A 22,358-nucleotide genomic window follows, 5' to 3' on the forward strand; every position below is an offset into this window, starting at 1 on the left:
GATTAGCAAACCTGATTCTCTTGGGGCCACGTGCTTAGTCTATATTTTCAGCTTGGAAAAGCTCAATAAAGGAATGGACTTTGTTACTTGAGTTGACTCCAGATGACCTTAGAGGAGGGAGAAACTGGCTGGGAGCCCGCATTACATTTTCCTAAAACAAGGTCATCTGAGTTCTGGCTTAGGAAGGTATTAGAGAATGAGACAGCTGCTGTGGGCATGGGACTTTGGGACCCCTTGTTAAAGAACAAAAATTCAACAGAGCAAATTTCTAAGACCTAATTGGCTTTATTAACTGATTCATGAATTAGGCAGCACCCCATCTAGCAAGTAAAGGGGAGATCTGAGGAGTTGTACAAAATGGAAGGTTTTTATAGGAAGGAGAGTGGGGCATGGAGATGACTAGCAAAAGAAAGGATTGTTTCAGATAAATTCACTTTCCCTTAGGGGGAAGAGCAGAGGGTCTTATCAACACTTCGTCTTCCTTTGGGGGTGGTGGTGGGGGAATGGAGAGGGCCCAAGTGACAGATTACCTCACTGGTGTGGCCAGTCAGAAAACTCCTGACGGACCCAGTTAAGACTATATTTCTGTAGGAGTTTCAAAATGTAATTAGGTTAGGTATCAAGCCTTCATTGGGTGATGTGGCCTAGCATAAGTGACTCCATTTTGGGCCTATAGTTTTTCTTTTTGTCATCCTATAAATATGTCCTATACCCAATTCCACTGTGGAGTCCTGCAATTCAACTCAATTCTGCCAATATCTACCTGGAGATAACATCAGATCCTACAGGTTAAGGGCTCAGTCCTACAAGACATCCCCTCCACCCCCTACTTCAGATGCCAGTTTGTCACCTGTGCTTCTGGACCCACCAGCTATAGAATGAAGTTTCCAGGGACCTTCTCCTTGGGTTCAATTAATTTGTTAGAGCTGCTCATAGAACTCAGGAAACCTGCTTACTTACTGGATTACCAGTTTATTACATAGAATATTAAAGGCTACAGATCACCAGCCAGATGAAGAGATATGTAGGACAAGGCATAGGGAAAGGCCAGGGAGCTTCCGTGCTCTCTGAATCTACATTTTCACCAGCCTGGGAAACTCTCCAAACCTCTTCCTTTTAGGTGTTTATGGAGGCTTCATTACTTGGGCACTAGTAATTAAATCTTTTGGCCATTGGTGATTGACCTCAATGTCCAGCCCCTCTCCCCTCCCAGGAGCTGGGGGGTTGGGGAAGGACTGAAAGTTCTGCCCCTTGAATCAGCTGGTTGGTTCCCTTGGCAACCAGTCCCCGCCCTTAGGTGAGTTCTTGTCACTCGTTATTAACATAACAAAAGACATCTGCTGAGGTCATCACTTAGGAAATTCCAAGGGTTTTAGGAGCTCTGTGCTAGAAATGGCCAAATAAATATCTCTTATTACAAATCACAGTATCAACAGCCTCAGGCTGAAAGGTTGCACTATTTCCGTCCCCTGCTGGGGCATCCACTTGCAAAACTCTTTGAGTCCCATAATTCCTATGTGCCCATATGCTAGTTTTAGGTAGAAAAGAGAGGATCAGGTAGGTAGTGATCAGACAGTGCTGAAGAGGTTTTGAGGTCCCGTGTTATCTCAGAGGACATCAGGGCCATTTGGCTGGTAGAACCTTAGGATATGTTACTAACTTACTGCTTATGCCATACCAAGGGAGTCAGGAAAAGTCCATGCCTCAGCACAGCGAGAGAGAGGGGGTCGACACTATTCTTTTGAAAGCTCCAAAATTGTAACTTCAAGTTTCCCTCATTTTTAGTCCATGACCAACAGTGATGAGGGAGCAGAAGGCTAACTGAAGACAAAGCACAAGCTGACATCCTGCAACCTCCCCCCAACCTGTCCCGGGTGGAATGTGTGTGACATTCTTCCAGGAAGCTCTCAACTGTCTTAATGTTAATGCCTTACTAGAGGGAAGAACAACCTTCTCACCCCACCAAACCCCACCTGTATTCCAAAACTACCTCAACAGTATCAACAACATGAACGCTGAGTTTATTCACTTGCCAGGGAACAAAGTCACTGAATATTTCCCTGAGACAGACAAACTGGGTGGTAGAATGTGGAATCTTCTGGAGAAAGGGACGCTATAGTCATGGTGGCTACACTAAGTAAGGATAGAAAGCTTGCAGTTAGGAGGAAGGGTGGAAACGATGTGATTTGGAGTAGTGTCGGGGTCTGGAGTGGACAGCCAGGAAAGAATGCTTGAGACGTCTTCGGTGCAAAAAGGTGTTTTTAGTAAAACACGGGGACTGGATCCATGACAGAAAGAGCTACTGTGAGGAGCAGTTGATTAGATACTGTGGGGTTGGGGGAAGTAAAGACAAAGGGAAGTTCCAAAAGGACTTTCATATGCTAAAGAAGACTCCTGGGGTACTGGAGGCCTGGCCAGTGTCAACCTAAGGTTGTTTTTCCCTCTAGCAAGGCTTAACATTAAGACTGTCCCGGAGTTTCCCGGAAGAACCTTATACTCCACCTGCCTAAAGCATTTGTCAATGAGCTGCAAGTTGTAAGGACGTTTCATTTTATCTACATTTCCTCTGCCTTTGTTTCCCACATCAGAAAGAGTCTGTAGGTCTGTGCGTGGTTGGTTAAAATAAATCCCATTGGTGACTGGGTAAGTCACCACAAGTATTTTATTAGAATTGGCTACTTAGAATCTGTTGTGGGGAAACCTAACATTCAATTTTGGTATGTCCTAAGCAAGTACCGCGCTAAGTGCAAAGTTTTGTTTTTACATTAGTCACATCTGTGATGGGGGTATGCGTGGGATAGAGTGAGAAATGATACGGTTTTGGAATATAGGTGAGGGTTGGTGGGGTGAGGTCCGGAGCCAATGGCCAAGAAGGAATTCTGGAGACAAGTCTTTGGTGCAAAAAGGTGGTTTTATTAAAGCATGGGGACAGAATCCGAGGGCAGAGAGAGCTGCTGCCCCAGGATTGTGAGGGGTGGCTGATTACACTTGGGAGGTGGGGAGGTAAGGAAAAGGGAGGTTTCCAAAAGGATTTTCCTACGCTAAAGAGGACCTCCAAGATCCTGGAGGCCTTGCCATTGTCAAGTTCAGGTTGTTTTTCCCTCTAGTAAGGCATTAACATTAAGACAGTTGGGAGCTTCCTGGAGGAATGTCACACATCCCACCCAGGAGTAGTGGGTGTGGCATTTCAGGGGTGTCAGCTTATGCTTTGTCCTCAGCTTGCCTTCTGCTCCCTCATCAGGAAAGAAGTATACTGTCACTTTAAATGTGGTTGCACCTTTGGCAGATGTTTCTAAAGCTCTAGCTTGTCCAGGAGGATTTGTCATCTTTTAAAATTTCAAATGAGCCAGGCCTTACTTTTTGGCCTCCAATGACAAACTCCAAAAACTTAAATTTTTAGTTTTATTTACCAAAATTTTAGGAGATTTTATGGACCTTTATTCAGCCAAAGACCTACATGGGAGCTAAGCAATTCTCCCTTGTTAAGTCTGTCTTAAAGGGAGTATGTATTTTTTAAACTTTTATTTGGAAATAATTAATAGATTCACAGGAAGTTGCAAGGATATGTACAAGGAAGTTCTGTTTACCCTTCATCCCACCTCCCCTAATAACATCTTGCATAAACATGGAGTATCAAAACCATGTAATGTGGTGCAACCACTCTGGAAAACAGTACGGAGGTCCCTGAAAAAATTGAAAATAGAGCTACCCTACGACCCAGCAATTGCACTACTAAGTATTTATCCAAAGGATATAAACAGTGACTCGAAGGGGTACCTGCACCCCAGTGTTTGAAGCAGCAATGTCCACAATAGCCAGAGTATGGAAAGAGCCCAGATGTCTATCGACATATGAATGGATAAAGAAGAGGTGGGGTGTGTGTATCTATATCTATAACTATAAAGTGGTGTGTGTGTGTTTGCAATGACGTGGATAGAACTCGAGGATATTATGCAAAGCAAAATAAGTCAGTCAGAGAAAAACAAATACCGTATGATTTCCCTCATGTGGAATTAAGAAACAAAATAGATGAACATAAGGGAAGGGAAGGAAAAATAAAGTAAGACAAAAACAGAGAGGGAGACAAACCATGAGAGACTCTTAACTCCAGGAAACAAACAGGGCTGCTGGAGGGGACGTGGGTGGGGGATGGGGTAACTGGGTGAATGGTATTCAGGAGGGCAAATTGATGGAATGAGCACTGGGTGCTGTATTCTACCTCTGAAACTAATAATACAGTATATGTTAATTAAATTTTACTTAAATTTAAGTTAAATTAAATTTAAATTTTTTAAAAAGATTTTATTTATTTGACAGAGGGAGACACAGCGAGAGAGGGAACACAAGCAGGGGGAGTAGGAGAGGGAGAAGCAGGCTTCCCGCAGAGCAGGGAGCCCCAATGCGGGGTTCTATCCCAGGACCCCGGGACCATGACCCGAGCCAAAGGCAGACACCTAATGACTGAGCCACCCAGGCGCCCCAAATTTAAATTTTAAAAACCATGTAACAGACATTGCTGCAGTGCAAAGAATTACTCAGATTTCACCAGTTATATCTGCACTCACTTATGTGTGCACTTCCTGTGACCTACTGACACAATCAAGACACAGAGGGGTTCCATCACAGGGATCCTCCAAGATACCCCTTTATAGCCACATCCACTCCCTCACCCCATTCCCAACCCCGACAACCATGAATCTGTTCTCCATCTCTGTAATTTTATTTCAAGAATGTCATATAAATGAAACCATACAATATGCAACCTTTTGAGAGTGGCTTTCACTCAACTAATTTGAAAGGAATATATTTTGATCCAGGCTTATACAGCTCACAAAAACTCTCCTTCTTCCAGCACAACATTAGAAAGTTTCTTTAATCTCAGTTCCCAAAACACAACATATCTTACCCCCCACATCTGTGAGATTTAGATCAAGGGTAAACACTGCCAGGTCTCTATCCAACCTCTGAGATCATATGCACCTTCTACAGCCAAATCAGAGATTAGGTTTTTTTTTTCAGATCTCAAGCTGGTATGAGCTTTTACATGTCCAGAGGATAGAAATATATGGAAAATTTTCAGAAATGTTCTCTAGAAATGTTTAACAACACTGTCTGCACAGTAGAATCACCTGGGGGAGCTTCTTAAACATTCTAGTGCCTATGATGAACCACAAATCAATTAAATCACGTGGGAAGGTGGGGGGGAGGAATAGACTTTTTTTAAAGCTCCCCAGGCAATTCCAATAGCTACTAAGTATGAAAACTATTGCTCTAAAACAATTAACAGAGGGTCTCAAAATTTGGGGTCACAGGAGTAAATCAGGTTCACCCAGGGAATGTGGGAACACCACAAAAGCCGAGGCTCGTTTCTCCTTGAAGGGCCTTGACCTCTGGCTGCTTCATTAGTTCCCCAGGTGATTCTGATACTCACCAACATTGAGAACCACTGACTCAGAAAAACTGTCCTCACATTAAAATCACCTTCAGAGTTTTATTTAAATACTGATGTTCAGGTCCCACTGCCAGAATTGTTTTATTTCTTTGTTCTAGGGTAGGGCCTGGGCATTAAGTTTTTTGTTTATGTTTTTTGTTTTGCTGTGTTTTAATGTTCCCAAGGTGATTCTGTGCCTACCGAGTTATATACCACAGATCTGGAATTTAAAAACAAAATTTAGGGACGCCTGGGTGGCTCAGTCGGTTAAGCGTCTGACTTTGGCTCAGGTCATGATCCCAGGGTCCTGGGATCGAGTCCCGCATCGAGCTCCTTGCTTAGCAAGGAGCCTGCTTCTCCCTCTGCCTGCCTCTGTCTCTCTCTGATAAATAAATAAAATCTTTAAAAAAAAATTTAAAAATAAGCACAAAGTATATATTTGTCTCTCTGGGCATTCTGGTTTTATTTGATGTCAGCTAGTGGATGAGTATGTAGATTTCCAAGACAGCCTTCTTGGAATTACATCAGTACTCTGTACGGTCATTAACGCTATAACCCACACGTTTACCCAGGGTTGTGTGTTCCTCACCAGTTCTTTTGCGTCCCAATAGATAAGCCCTCTGTTTTGGAAGTCAAGTTTTCCCTTAGAAATGGAAATAAACTTACCACGTTCTTGGCAACCTCTTGCCTTGCTGACTTCTGGCAATAGGAATTTAACCTGAACGGAACAAAAACAGAAATTACAAATCTAACTGGATAGGCAATGAAGGGGTGCATAAAGTCAAGAAGGAAGCATGCTCTGAGACCCTGTGAGGATCTCGGTCAGCGAGACTTGGACATCTGCACTTACCTCATCCTATGCCCCCAGGAATCTTAGACACTACTAGGAAACATTAACAGCAGGGTTGAATCTATGAGGTTGAACCTTACAGAACTGCCATTTTGTAGGGCAGAAATGGTCTAATAATGGCAACTTCACAGGCTTCGATATCATACAAAAGACAAACGTGTCTTAACTGTTTGGTCCAAAGCACATTTTCTGTGTAGATTGATAATATGGGATATGATCAATTCTTACCACCTGTCCTATCATCTGTAACGCAGTATGTCACCCTGAAAGCACATATTCAGAAATATGTGACCAAAACCCTAAGGTAATAGTTCAAGGCTTAGTAGTCAAAAGAATCACTTGGATTGGTTTCATTTGCAGATTCTGCTTCAGTAGGTCTAGGATGGGTCCTAGAAATCCACATAAACAAGTACTGTTGGGAAAGCCTGAAACAGGTGCGCTTACTACTCTAAGAAACACCAAACATACAGAACCTTTTGGGCTATTGAAAAATTCTGAAAACCTTGAGTAGCCCTAACACAAGAAAGCTCGTATAGGGAGCTTACTTTGTGCCAGGCACCATTCTAATATATTAATATGTTTGACCTTCACAACAGCTCTGTGATGCATATACTATCATTCTCAATTTACAGATGAAAAAAACAGAGATACATAAACATAAAATGACTTTCCTGATTTTAATTTATTTTACTCATCAATGACAGACCTGGGATTTGAACGTAGGCAGCACTGGCTTCAAAATCGGCTCTTTACCACAGCCCTCTGCTAACCGACATGGTAGCCAGCCAGGTTCTCCTTATCTGTAAAATTGTGGAGAAGTGAGATGGGTGTAACTCTGCAAACTGGGTTGCAAATTAGAACATGTTGCTTTACCTTCTTGGGCCTTTCTCACCAGTAAAAGGAAAAAGTTGGGTTTGGAACTCTTAACATTTTGTGAAACTAAAACTTTAAAAAGAATCAGCTGGGGGTACCTGGGTGACTCAGTCAGTTAAGGGTGGAGCTCTTGGTCTCAGGGGTGTGAGTTCAAGCCCTGGGTTGGGCTCCATGCTGGGTGTGGAGCGTATGTTTAAAAAAAAAAAATCAGCTGGTTATCTGAGGCAAGACAGAAACCAGAGTTTAATGTTTTTTTTCTTTTTCCTCTGTCTCCCCCAGAGTCTAGTGTTTGATGCCAGATGCTATAATGAAATTCCATCAGTTAAGCCTCAGGACTCTTTCTTTTAAGTGACAGGGTCAATCCTCAAACTAACTAAAACAGAAGAGGGAAAAGGAATTAATTGGCTCACCCACTGACTAGAACTAAGTCATAAAATGGGTTCATCATAGCTCTTCCCCCCAGCTCGTCTCCTGTTTCCCTTCGCAACCCCCCACTTACAACTTCTCCTCTCCCTTTCTTGCTCCTCTGCTTTCCTTTGCTTACCTTCTCCAATATGGTAGCAGAAATGACCCCTGGGAGTTCTGGCTTTCCACCATTATCCTACTCACATAGCCAGGAATAAACAATAAGGTCATCTCCCTTCCACCATCCTCAGGATTCTGGCTCAATTGAGGTCACATGCTCAGCCCCAACCCAATCTCCTGGTCCAGGGAATGGAGTATTGTGGTGGGTCAGTCTGCCCCTTTCAATGAGGAAGACAGAAACATTAATCAATAGTCTTCCCACAAAAACAGGGGGGTAAGGATGAGTATTTCCTAAAACGAAATTATGTGAGCCAGACCAAAGTTTTAACAATCATGTAAGAATAAGGATGATAATTGAATTATTCTAGGTCTCTCTTCTTCAATGCCTATGCTCTCCCCATCCCCCTCACCAGTTTTATTGAGATATAGTTGACATATAACCTTGTATTAGTTTAAGGTAGATAATATACTGATATGATATATGTATATATTGCAAAATGATTACCACAAAAGTTTAGTTACCATCTATCACCTCACATAGATACAATTTCTTTTTCTTATGATGAAAACTTTTAAGATTTACTCTCCTAGCAAATTTTCAAATATATAATATGGTATCATTAACCATCACTATGTTGTACATTATATCTCTGGAACTTACCTATGTTATAACTGGAAGTTTGTACTCTTTGACCTTCACCCATTTCACCGCACCCTCCACCTCTGGTAACCATCAACCCATTCCCTGTATCTGTAAAGTGCGATCATACAGTATTTCTTTTCTTTCTGACTTATTTCACTTAGCATAATGCCCTCAAGGCCCTCAAGATTCTCAAGGTCTACCCATGTTGGTGCAAATGGCAGGATTGCCTTCCTAACTTTTAACAGTTGAATAATATTCCATTGCATATATATACTAAGTTTTCTTTATCCATTCCTCCACTGATGGACACTTAGGTTGTTTCCATGTCTTGGCCGTTGTAAATAATGCTGCAATGAACACAAGGGTGCAGATGTTATGCTCTTTTTTTATTGAAATTTTTGAGATCATCATAGACTTACCTAGAGTTTTAAGAAAGAATAGAGATCTTATGTACCCTTTACCCTGTTTCCTCCAATAGTTGTTTTGCAAAACTATAGTACAATATTATAAGCAGCATACTAATAATGGTAATCCACCAGTGTTATTCAGATTTTCCCAACTTGACCTGTACTTGTGTGTATTTGGTTCCATACATTTTCATGTTCATTTTCCTTTTTTTAAAATTTTTTATTGTTATGTTAATCACCATACATTACATCATTAGTTTTTGATGTAGTGTTCCATGATTCATTGTTTGTGTATAACACCCAGTGCTCCATGAAAAACGTGCCCTCTTTAATACCCATCACCAAGATAACCCATCCTCCCATCCCCCTCCCCTCTAGAACCCTGTTTATTTCTCAGAGTCCATTGTCTCTCATGGTTCTTTTCCTCCTCCGATTTGCCCCCCTTCATTCTTTCCCTCCTGCTATCTTCTTCTTCTTTTTTTTTTCTTAACATATATTGCATTGTTTCCGAGGTACAGATCTGTGATTCAACAGTCTTGCACACTTCACAGTGCTCACCATAGCACATACCCTCCCCAATGTCTATCACCCAGCCACCCCATCCCTCCCACCCCCCACCACTCCAGCAACCCTCAATTTGTTTCCTGAGATTAAGAATTCCTCATATCAGTGAGGTCATAGGATACATGTCTTTCTCTGATTGACTTATTTCGCTCAGCATAACACCCTCCAGTTCCACCCATGTCCTTGCAAATGGCAAGATCTCATTCCTTTTGATGGCTGCATAATATTCCATTGTACATATATACCACTTCTTCTTTATCCATTCATCTGTCGATGGACATCTTGGCTCTTTCCACAGTTTGGCTATTGTGGACATTCCTGCTATAAACATCGGGGTGCATGTACCCCTTCGGATCCCTACATTTGTATCTTTGTGGTAAATACCCAGTAGTGCAATTGCTGGGTCGTATGGTAGCTCTATTTTCAACTTTGTGAGGAACCTCCATCCTGTTTTCTAGAGTGGCTGCACCAGCTTGCATTCCCACCAACAGTGTAGGAGGGTTCCCCTTTCTCCGCATCCCCGCCAACATCTGTCGTTTCCTGACTTGTTAATTTTAGCCATTCTGACGGGTGTGAGGTGGTATCTCATTGAGGTTTTGATTTGGATTTCCCTGATGCCGGGCAATGTTGAGCACATTTCATGTGTCTGTTGGCCATTTGGATGTCTTCTTTGGAAAAATGTCTGTTCATGTCTTCCGCCCATTTCTTGATTAGATCATTTGTTCTTTGGGTGTTGAGTTTAAGAAGTTCTTTATAGATTTTGCATACTAGCCCTTTATCTGATATGTCATTTGCAAATATTTTCTCCCATTCTGTCAGTTGTCTTTTGGTTTTGTGGACTGTTTCTTTTGCTGTGCAAAAGCTTTTTATCTTGATGAAGTCCCAATAGTTCATTTTTGCCCTTGCTACCCTTGCCTTTGGCGATGTTTCTAGGAAGAAGTTGCTGTGGCTGAGGACGAAGAGGTTGCTGCCTGTGTTCTCCTTAAGGATTTTGATGGACTCCTGTCTCACATTTAGGTCTTTCAACCATTTGGAGTCTATTTGTGTGTGTGGTGTAAGGAAATGGTCCAGTTTCATTCTTCTGTATAGTACCATACTGTCTTGATGATGACAGCTTTGTAATAGAGCTGGAAGTCCGGAATTGTGATGCCCCTAGCTTCGCTTTTCTTTTTCCACATTCCTCTGGCCATTCGGGGTCTCTTCTGGTTCCATACAAATTTTAGGATTATTTGTTCCATTTCTTTGAAAAAAGTGGATGGTATTTTGATGGGGATTGCATTGAATGTGTAGATTGCTCTAGGTAGTGGTGACATCTTCACAATATTTGTTCTTCCAATCCATGAGCATGGAACGTTTTTCCATTTCTTTGTGTCTTCCTCAATTTCTTTCATGAGTATTTTACAATTTTCTGAGTACAGATCCTTTGCCTCTTTGGTTAGATTTATTCCTAGGTATCTTATGGTTTTGGGTGCAATTGTAAATGGGATCGACTCCTTAATTTCTCTTTCTTCTGTCTTGTTGTTGGTGTATAGGAATGCCACCGATTTCTGTGCATTGATTTTATATCCTGCCACTTTACTGAATTCCTGTATGAGTTCTAGCAGTTTTGGGGTGGAGTCTTTCGGGTTTTCCAGATAAAGTATCATATCATCTGCAAACAGTGAGTTTGACTTCTGCTTTTCTGATTTGGATGCCTTTGATATCTTTTTGTTGTCTGATTGCTGTGGCTACGACTTCTAATACTATGTTGAATAGCAGTGGTGATAGTGGACATCCCTGCCGCGTTCCTGACCTTAGGAGGAAAGCTCTCAGTTTCTCCCCATTGAGAATGATATTCGCTGTGGGTTTTTCATAGATGGCTTTTATGATGTTGAGGTATGGACCCTCTGACCCTATACTCTGAAGAGTTTTGATCAAGAAAGGATGCTGTACTTTGTCAAATGCTTTTTCTGCATCTATTGAGAGGATCATATGATTCTTGTTCTTTCTTTTGTTAATGTATTATATCATGTTGATTGATTTGCAGATGCTGAACCAACCTTGCAGCCCAGGGATAAATCCCACTTGGTCGTGGTGAATAATCCTTTTAATGTACTGTGGGATCCTATTGGCTAGTATTTGGGTGAGAATTTTTGCATCCATGTTCATCAAGGATATTGGTCTGTAATTCTTTTTGATGGGGTCTTTGTCTGGTTTGGGAATCAAGGTAATGGTGGCCTCATAAAATGAGTTTGGAAGTTTTCCTTCCATTTCTATTTTTTGGAACAGTTTCAGAAGAATAGGTATTAATTCTTCTTTAAATGTTTGGTAGAATTCCCCTGGAAGCCATCTGGCCCTGGGCTTTTGTTTGTTGGGAGACTTTTGATGACTGCTTCAATTTCCTTAGTGGTTATAGATCTGTTCAGGTTTTCTATTTCTTCCTGGTTCAGTTTTAGTAGTTGATACATCTCTAAGAATGCATCCATTTCTTCCAGGTTATCTAATTTGCTGGCATCTAGTTGCTGATAATATGTTCTTATAATTGTTTGTATTTCTTTAGTGTTGGTTGTGATCTCTCCTCTTTCATTCATGATTTTGTTGATTTGGGTCATTTCTCTTTTCTTTTTGATAAATCTGGCCAGGGGTTTATCAATCTTGTTAATTCTTTGAAAGAACGAGCTTCTGGTTTCGTTGATCTGTTCTACTGTTCTTTTGGTTTCTATTTCATTGATTTCTGCTCTGATTTTTATTATTTCTCTTCTCCTGCTGGGTTTAGGCTTTATTTGCTGTTTTTTCTCTAGCTCCTTTAGGTGTAGGGTTAGGATGTGTATTTGAGGCCTTTCTTGTTTCTTGAGAAAGGCTTGTATTGCTATATACTTTCCTCTTGTATTGCTATATACTTTCCTCCCAAAGATTTTGAATAGTTGTGTTTTGCTTTTCATTGGTTTCCATGAATTTTTTTAATTCTTCTTTAATTTCCTGGTTGACCCATTCATTCTTTAGTAGGATGCTCTTTAGCCTCCGTGTATTTGAGTTCTTTCCAACTTTCCTCTTGTGACTGAGTTCTAGTTTCAAAGCATTGTGGTCTGAAAATATGCAGGGAATGATCCCAATCTTTTGGTACCGGTTGAGACCTGATTTGTGACCTAGGATGTGATCTATTCTGGAGAATGTTCCATAGGCACTAGAGAAGAATGTGTATTCCGTTGCTTTGGGATGGAATGTTCTGAATATGTCTGTGAAGTCCATTTGGTCCAGTGTGTCATTTAAAGTCTTTATTTCCTTGTTGATCTTTTGCTTAGATGATCTGTTCAGTCAGGGGGATGTTAAAGTCCCCCACTATTATTGTATTGTTGTCAGTGTGTTTTTTGCTTTTGTTATTAATTGGCTTATATAATTGGCTGCTCCCATGTTAAGGACATAGATATTTACAACTGTTAGATTTTCTAATTGGATAGACCCTTTAAGTAGGATATAGTGTCCTTCCTCATCTCTTATTACAGTCTTTGGTTTAACATCTAATTGGTCTGATATAAGGATTGCCACCCCAGCTTTCTTTTGGTGTCCGTTAGCATGGTAAATGGTTTTCCACCCCCTCACGTTCAATCTGGGGGTGTCTTTGGGTCTAAAATGAGTCTCTTGCAGACAGCAGATTGATGGGTCTTGTTTTTTTATCCAATCTGATAGCCTGTGTCTTTTGATCGGGGCATTTAGCCCATTTACATTCAGGGTAACTATTGAAAGATATGAATTTAGTGCCATTGTATTGCCTGTAAGGTGACTGTGACTGTATATTGTCTGTGTTCCTTTCTCGTCTATGTTGCTTTTAGGCTCTCTCTCTGCTTAGTGGACCCCTTTCAATATTTCTTGTAGGGCTGGTTTCGTGTTTGCAAATTCCTTTAGTTTTTGTTTGTCCTGGAAGCTTTTTATCTCTCCTTCTATTTTCAATGACAGCCTAGCTGGATATGGTATTCTTGGCTGCATATTTTTCTCGTTTACTGCTCTGAGGATATCATGCCAGTCCTTTCTGGCCTTCCAGGTCTCTGTGGACAGGTCTGTTGCCAATCTAATGTTTCTACCATTGTAGGTTACATATCTCTTCTCCTGAGCTGCTTTCAGGATTTTCTCTTTGTCTCTAAGACTCGTAAGTTTTACTATTAGACGTTGGGGTGTTGTCCTATTTTTATTGATTTTGAGAGGGGTTGTCTTTGCCTCCTGGATTTTGATGCCTGTTTCCTTCCCCACATTAGGGAAGTTCTCTTGTATAATTTGCTCCAATATACCTTCTGCCCCCGTCTCTCTTTCTTCTTCTTCTTCTGGGATCCCAATTATTCTAATGTTGTTTTGTCTAATGGTATCGCTTATCTCTCGAATTCTGCCCTCGTGATCCAGTAGTTGTTTATCTCTCTTTTTCTCAGCTTCTTTATTTTCCATCATTAGGTCTTCTATATCAGTAATTCTCTCTTCTGCCTCATTCATCCTAGCAGTTAGTGCCCCCATTTTTGATTGCACCTCATTAATAGCCTTTTTGATTTCGACTTGATTAGATTTTAGTTCTTTTATTTCTCCAGAAAGGGTTTCTCTAATAACTTCTATGCTTTTTTCAAGCCCAGCTAGTTTCTTTAAAATCATCATTCTGAACTCTAGTTCCAACATCAGACTAATGTCTGTATTGAGTAGGTCCCTGGCAGTTGGTATTGCCTCTTGTTTTTTGTTGAGGTGATTTTTTTCCATCTTGTCATTTTGTTCAGAGGAGAATAGATGAATGAGAGAACAAAATGCTAACAGGGTAACAACGTCCCCAGAAAATATACTCTAAACAAATCAGAAAAGACCTGAAATGTGGGGAAAAGAAAGGGAAAGAAAGAAAAAAGAAAAAGATAAAAACAGAACAGAACAGAACAAAACAAAACAAAACAAAAAACAGAATATGATCAAATATGATCAGGCTGGTGCATAGATCAGTGCCACACACTAGATTTTGGATATATTTTGGTCTGTTAGAAGAAACTGCCTCCCAAAATTTTAAAGAAAGAAAAACTTGTATCTGTACAAAAATAAGGGTTAATACAATGAAGGGATGGAATATGATTGTAAAGATGAAAATTATAAAAGATTTTATGAAAGGAATTGATAAGAAGTTGGTTGAAAAAAGAAAGAAGAGGATTTAAAAAAAAAACAAAGAAAAAAAAAGGAGAGACTGTGATCAGGTGGGAGACTAGAACAGAGCCATACACTAGAGATGTAGGGTGTATTTTGATCTGTTAGAAGAAAGTGTATCTCAAAATTTTAAAGAGAGAACAACTTATATATATGCCAAAAATAAGGGTAACTACTATGAAGAGGTAGAATATGACTCTAAAAATGAAAAAGAAATGTTTTTTAAAAAAGGGATTGCTAAGATGTTGGTTGAAATAGGGAAAAAGAAACATTAAAAAAAAAGACAGTTAAAAAATTAACTTTGAAAGACTAAAGAATCATGGTAAAAAAGCCATGAATTCTGTGTGCAGTATTCCTCTAGCGCTGGAGTTCTCCTGTTCTCCTTGATCAGTAAACTTGGTCTTGGCTTGCTGGCTGTTCCTGCTGATCTTCTGGGGGAGGGGCCTGTTGCCTGGTTCCCAAATGTCTTTGCCGGAGGCGGAATTGCCCCGCCCTTGCCGGTCCGGGCTAAGCAAGCTGCTCGGGTTTGCTCTCGGGAGCTTTTGTTCCCTGCAAGCTCTCCGTACAGCCTTGGAGGACCAGGGTGAAAATGGCAGCCTCCCAATCTCCGCCTGAAGGAGCTGAGAACTCGGGGGCCCGCTCCTCAGTGCACCCCCAGAGAAAAGCAGTCACTCCCGTGTCCCCGGTCTCCGGCCGCACTCCGTGCTCACCCGGCCTGTGACCGAGCGTTTCTATCTCTGGCACCCGACCCCGTGTGGAGTCTCCAAACCCAGCAGATCCCTGCGGTGCGCTCCCGCGCTGCTCCTCCCCGGGGAGGAAGGGGAGTCTCCCCGGCTCTGCCGCTTGTTGGGTCCCTGCTGGGGGAGCCGTGGCCCGACTGGGCCGCGGATCACAGTTTATGGCAACCCCGAGCTGAGAGCCCGCGCCTCGGCTCCGTCTCTGCAGCCGGCTTCCCCGCTCCGATCCCTGGGAGCTCTGCCGCACTCAGGCACCCCCGGTCTTTCTGTGACCCCGAGGGTCCTGAGACCACACTGTCCCGCGAGGGTTCCACCCCCGCTTAGCCACTGGAGCGACGTCCCTCAGCGGAGCCGGCTTCTAAAAGTCCCGATTTTGTGCTCCGCGGCTCTAGCACTTGCCAGAAGCGGCCGACGGAGGCCCCCTCCCCCGCCGCCTATCCTCCCGAATATCGCCTCAGATTCACTTCTCCGCATGTCCTACCTTCCAGAAAGTGGTTGCTTTTCTGTTCAGACAGTTGTTGCTATTCTTCTCTTCGATCTCCTGTTGAGTTCGTAGGTGTTCAGAATGGTTTGATCCCTATTCAGCTGAATCCCTGGGACCAGACGAAATCCAGGTCTCCTACTCCTCCGCTATGTAGCTCCTCCCCCTCCTCATTTTCCTTTTAATTGCATTCTATGCTTTCAGATCAAGGCTAGATAATCAAATTTAAGGCATGGGAATTGCTAATGTCTCTACTAAGACTGTTCTTTAAGAAACCACATCATGGTCATTGGAGTCATGCTTTCTTTGTGTGCAGAAATGAATTCAGTGTTTTATAGGGGTCTAGGAGGATGTAGTGGAAAGCCTATCAAAAAACAATGGTTTGTCCTACCCATTACAGACCATAAGGTGATGACTTAAGTATACCTTGATAAATGATCTTTAGTAAATGTTAGATGTGAGTATGAGCCATATTTTGTTGTCTCAAATACACTGACAACTTTAATTTGGGGATAGAGGTAGGATGCAGGCGAAGAGAACTCAGGGCTAGGAAGATGTTCTCCCATGGATGAAACATACCCAATTAGAAAAAAAAGAAAAGAGACTCTCACAGGGGAAAGGAATCATTTCCAAAGTTGTGAAGTCAGAAGAACAAAGACAAGCACATATAGGAAACTGGACCCATGTTTGGTTTGCTGAGAAATTGCTGAAGGCTGGGAAAGCTAGTGGCACAGGGATGCCTGGAAAGGTTAAGAGCAGGGAACACAGGAAGTCTTCCACCCATGCAGAGATGGTTGTGCAAATGTCCTGGGGGATTTAGGCAGAGAATAACCATGAAGTCATCTTTGGCATTTCTTGATGTGCATGGTCTCTGGAAGCCAGGTGGTGGTGTTTTCTTCCTTTCCTTTCCTTCCCTTCCCTTCCCTTCCCTTCCCTTCCCTTCCCTTGCCTTGCCTTGCCTTGCCTTGCCTTGCCTGACCTTCCCTTCCCTTCCCTTGCCTTTTCTTCCCTTCCCTTCCCTTAAAATTTGAGATATAATTGATATACAATAAACTGTTCGTACTTAAAGAACACAATTTGTGGGGCTCCTGGGTGGCTCAGTTGGTTAAACATCTGACTCTTGCTTTCAGCTCAGGTCATGATCTCAGGTTCATCGGATCGAGCCCCACATTAGGCTCGGTGCTCAGAAGGGAGTCTGCTTCTCTCCCTCTGCCCCTCCCCCAGCTGATGCACACTCTCTTTCTAAAATAAATAAAATAAAATCTTTAAAGTACACAATTTGGTAAGTTTAGACATATGTATGTATCCAGGAAATCATCACCACAATTAAGATAGTGAAATTGTCCATCATCCCCAAAAGCTTCCTTGTCTGCCTTTCTAATCCTTCCCCTGCCCCATTGCAGGTAACAACTGATCTGTTTATATCACTATAGATTGGTTTGCATTTCCTAGAATTTTAAATATATGGAATCATACAGTCCACACTGTTTTTTGTCTGGCTCTTTCATTCACCGTAATTATTTTGAGACTCATCTATGCTGTTGTGTGTATCAAATTTATTCCCTTTTGTTTTAAAAAGATTTTATTTTTAAGTAATCTCTACACTCAACACAGGGCGCAAATTCACAAGATCCAGAGCTGCATGCTCCACCGACTGAACCAGCCAGGGACCCCTCAAGTTCAGTCCTTTCAATGAACTTTTTAAAATGGCTGAGTTGTATTCCATTGCATGGCTGTGTCTGAGTTCATTTAGCCATTCACCCAGTGCTTGCTTCTTTGACTAGAGAAATCTTGGCCAAAGCTGGGAGCCCTCATGTCATTGTCCACTCTCCCTGGGTTCCCCATGAGGTCCCCTGAGTGCTGTGAGGCCTCACTATCTGCAGCCCTCCCCAGTCTCGGTGTCTTCCAGGAAAGAACACCAGGAACACATCCATATTCATTTCCTAGGGCCACTGTAACAAATTACAGTAGCTTAAAACAACAGGAAGTTGTTCTATCACAGTTCTGGAGACCAGAATTAAAATTAATTAAGGTGTCGCCAGGGTCAACTCCCTGTAAAGACTCTAGGGAAGAATGCCTTTTTGACTCTCCCAGCTTTGGGGGGCTCCAGGCCGTCCTTGGCTTGTGGCAGCATCCCTCCCATCTCTGCCTCCACCCTCACGTGTTCTGTTCCCCTGGTTCTCTGTGTGTTTTATTTTTGGTTCCTTACAAGAAAGCCCATTATTGAATTTAGGGCCCATCCTGATCTGGGTTGGTCTCATCTTGAGATCTGTACTTTAATTACATCTGCAGAGACTCTTACTCCATTAAGGTCACTTGACTTCTTTGACTCCCCTTGCTTCTGCTCTCCATAGCTCCTCCTGCACATGTGGTCCATCGATAGACCTGGTGTAAGGATCAATTTCTCCCAGCTTCTAAGCAAAGTGTGGTCCAGGTGCAATAAAGAGCATCCCCCCCCCAGCCCTAGGTGGCCCTCCTAGAATAAGCCCTTTCTCACTCCCTCATACAAAGATGCCCCACAGTTCCCTACGGTGTGCATTATGCCTTGTTTTGACAAGTATTAGCTCCAGTTTGTTCAACTACAGGTGCTGGAATGGGCTGACCAGTACCCCTCCCCCAGATATGTCCACCCAGAACCTCAGAACAGTGGTTGGCTGAACTGGAAGGTCAGAGGCTGGGGCAGATCTTCTTTATCTCACCTGAATCACATTTAGCCTAGAAACCAGGACAGATTGACCTTTCCACTTGGTTTGTCATTGGATCAGCTGTGAGGGAGCTGCCATGGACGGCAGAAGCAAGGGAAGCTGGATCATGGTTGTGACCAAGAACAGGCACTAACCTGGGTACAGAAGCCCCTTACCTGCCCTTTTTCCACCTTAGTCACCACTGATACCCGTTCCTGGCACGTGGTAGGTCCTGTTTAAACACTTAGTGGATGAACAAATGAAAACATCAGACCTGATATTTTTTTTCTCTCATTCCCACAGGAGGGGTCCCAATGGAAAAGCTGGCAGCCTATAGCTCATCCAAGGCGGCTCTGACCATGTTCTCAGCAGTCATGAGACAAGAGCTTTCCAAATGGGGAATTAAAGTCTCTGTCATCCAGCCTGGAGGCTTCAGAACGAGTAGGTGTCTAAGCCTAAGAGTCCCTCTCTCAGTGTTCACCCTGAAAGGGATGCTGAAGGTCCTTTGGATGTGGTTTTGGAATGTAGGTGAAGTTTGGTGGAGTGGGGTCTGGAGCCAATGGCCATGAAAGAATTCTTGAGACATCTTTGGGGCAAAAACATGTTTTTATTAAAGCACAGGGACAACCCGTGGGCAGAGAGAGCTGCTGCCCCAGGATTGTGAGGGGTGGCTGATTATACACTTGGGAGTTGGGGGAGGTAAGTAAAGGGAGGTTTCAAAAGGATTTTCCTACGCTAAAGAGGACCTCCAAGATACTGGAGGCCTTTGCCATTGTCAAGTTCAGGTTGTTTTTCCGTCTAGTAAGGCATTAACATTAAGACAGTTGGGAGCTTCCGAGGAGTGTCACACATCCCACCAGGAGTATGGGGGAGGCGGGGCTGGGTAGGAAGAAAACTGAGGCTCAGAGAGGTTAAGAGCCACAGAGGTGGTACGAGTCCGAGATGGGATTTAGGTCCAGGTCACCCTAACAATTTCGTTGTGTATGGCCCCAGAGTGGCAGAGGATGGGTTTGTGGGTGTCAAAAGTGGCAGACGAAAGTTGACAGAAGTCTGGTGGCTTTGTTACCGATAAAAAGAGCTTTGGGGTCTCTGCACAGAGTACCCACAGAAGTGGTTAGAAAGTCCATGAGGTGTTTAGAGAGGGAGGAAGTGGGGAGGAAAAGGAATCCCTCAGTCTGGGAAAGCAGAGACTGGGGGAGAGTTAGCTGGAGGAACATAGTTCACACAACATGCTGTTCTAGACCCAGAAACCTCGAGAGTACTTGTCAGGGTAATCGTTTCTTTATTTGTGGTCTTGTGCCTTCATGAAAAGAACTGAGCAAATCCATCTGCATTTCTGTGAGTATAATTGAAAGTCACTGGCTTACGTTTCACAGCCAGGCTTCCCCACAGACCTGATATGCTGGAGTCACCCAAGCTAGTAAACCCAGGCTCATCCCACAGCCATCCCTGGAGCGATCACACACTTTGCAGGAGGGAGCATGGGCTGCTGCATCCTTTCTGGAAAGTAATCTGGCAGAAGGTATTAAAATTCAAAATGCAGATGCCTTTTGACCAGCTAACCGCATTGTGGGAGCTGCCTGCAGACATAACAGTAAAATACAAAAGGATGTATTGTGCAAGGCTATTTGTGGCAGCATCACTGAAATGTTGAAACATAGGAATGACTGCAAAGTCCTTTGATAGAGAAGTGGTTGCCTAAAAGCTATTCAGTGGGAAATTTCTGCTGCTCTGTTTTAAATCTGTGGCTTGACTATCAGAGGCAGGTCTGTGATTTATTACTAAGCAAGCAATCATATCTTTGGAAAACACTGTATAGTGTGAGCCTTTTTGGATTTTGTTTGTTCCTGGTAATATAAAGTTAAGCCAAAGCCTTCTATACGTATATATGTTTGTATGAACAAGGAGGGAATACAGAAGGACACACAAAATTGTAAGTTACCTTAGGAGAGGTTAATTTTAAAAACATATACATCCTATTATTTACTTTATTTCATGTAATGAGCAGGCATTGCTACTCTATTTTCAAGTAAATATATATAATTAAGTTATATATGATAAGCAACCATTGCTTCTATATTAAATGTTTATATATTTAATCACATATAATTTATATGTTAAAATTTAAGTGTATATTTAAATGTATATTTATTATATATTGTTTAAAATTATATTTATTAGGTAGATAAGATGATAGTCAACATTGTGTATTTAATTTTATACCTAGAAATAGGTATCACTTCTATATTAAAAATTATATATAGATGTATATATGTGTATGCATATATATGCATGTATATTATATTGTATATGTTACATTTTATATTGTATATAATTATCATGAAAATGGATGTAATAGAATGTTTGTGGCAGCACGATTTGTAAGAATCCCAAATTGGAAACAACCCCAATACCCATCACAGTATAATGGACCAATAATTTATGACATATTTACACAATGGAAAACTGCACTGACGGGAATGACCGCACGGTACATGGATGAATCTCAGAGCGTAATATATGATTCCATTTACATAATGTCCAAATCCAGGCAAAACTGCTCTGTTCTGTTAACTTGGGGCAGTGGCTCCTGGGAAGGGGGGGCTGGGAGTGGGGCCTTCCAGGCCGGTTTGCCTTCTTCTTCTGCCGCTGGCGGCACGGGCTATTTAGTTTGCGGAAACCCAGTCCCGTGTGAACTTTTCTGTATGTATGTCAAAAAAAATATATTAAATACCATTTAAAGCACATTTACATAAAAAGGTGTTTGAGAACGCCCATCCTTCCCAACAGAAGCCAATTCACAAGGGCCTGCTTCCCTGGTAGGGGGTCAGACATGCCCGATACGGCCTCCCCAGTATCTGAGCCCCCCTTCTGCTTGCATCGCAGACATTGCAGGCTCCAGCGAAGTGTGGAGCAAGCAAGAAAAGGACATCTTGGACCACCTGAGCTCTGACGTCCAGGAAGACTACGGCCGGGACTACATCCTCGAGCAGCGGAATTACCTTAAGTTGATCAACATGAAGGCCAGCACAGATATGTCCCCTGTGCTCCTGGACATCCGACATGCTGTGTCTGCTAAGAGCCCCTTCGCCTTTTATGCGCCGGGGGCGATGGCTTATTCGTTGATCTGCTTTGTTTCCTTTAGTCCTACTGGCATATTTGATTATTTTAGCAAAAAATTGCATAACTTTGGAGGGGGCTTGCCCAGAGCGCTAATTAAGTAGGCCTAACTGAAGAACAGGCCACACGGGCAAATATGTGGGAAATGTTAGTCTTGGAACGAAAGGGAAACTTGAACTTCCCATTAAAGTTGTGGTTTCCTACCTTGCATTCCCTGTGAATTCTGTTGATTGACTAGGACTTAGTGGTGAGAAGGCTAGTGGGTAGAAATGACGTTAATCGAGTGCCTGCTCTGCACAGATACATTTCAGATACTCTCTCATCTAGTTCTCATCGGAGAACCAAGGTAGGTATCTCCACCCCTACTTAACAGGTAAGGGAATTAAGGATCAGAGAGGGTGGGTTGCTAGTTCATTGTCACACAGCTAGCAAAAGGCAGTTAGAATTGAAATCCAGGTTGGTTGGACTCCACCGCCTGTCAGGAGAGGAGGAAGAGAAAAAGATGATGGGGAAAATGAGGTAGGGAAGGGAAAAGAGAGGAGGAACTGGCAAGGACCAGAGTAAAGTGGAGTCTTTCTCACCATGAATTGATAGCCTCCTGTACCTACTGTATACAAGGTATTGATTCCAGTGTGTAATCAGTGCTCCACACACCTCCTCTCCTTTCCTCTCCCTGGAGGCCTAGAGATAAGAGGATGTGGTCCCCCATCTCAAGAAGGGCCCCAGAGGCCTTTTGGCAAACCCAGGGCATGTGAGTGGCTGGCTTGGTGTCCAAAGTAACCATCACTGTCACCTCCATCTGAGCATCCCAGGATGGAAAAGCCAGCATCTTTACCTGGAGAAGCCAGCCAAAGGGAGCAAGGTCAGGTACCAAGAGAGGTGGAGTCAAGTTCACCTGGGGGAG

The 22,358-nt window shown here is 42.6% G+C and overlaps 1 protein-coding gene across 1 annotated transcript in view; it reads left to right on the plus strand.

The window, feature by feature from the left end:
• HSD17B2 (hydroxysteroid 17-beta dehydrogenase 2) overlaps positions 1–21,558 on the plus strand; it is a 74,509-nt gene extending 52,951 nt beyond the window's left edge. Inside the window, exons 4-5 of the mRNA XM_028097137.2 lie at positions 18,638–18,775; positions 21,221–21,558. Of these exons, the coding sequence (XP_027952938.1) occupies positions 18,638–18,775; positions 21,221–21,558 (476 nt within the window). The remainder of the gene's footprint in view (positions 1–18,637; positions 18,776–21,220) is intronic.
• Positions 21,559–22,358: the final 800 nt, after the last annotated feature.

Source organism: Eumetopias jubatus, unplaced genomic scaffold (assembly GCF_037043125.1).
Source record: "Eumetopias jubatus isolate StellerSeaLion01/CBP00866 unplaced genomic scaffold, mEumJub1_p1.0 scaffold_10, whole genome shotgun sequence".
In the NCBI taxonomy this organism is placed as follows: domain Eukaryota; kingdom Metazoa; phylum Chordata; class Mammalia; order Carnivora; family Otariidae; genus Eumetopias; species Eumetopias jubatus.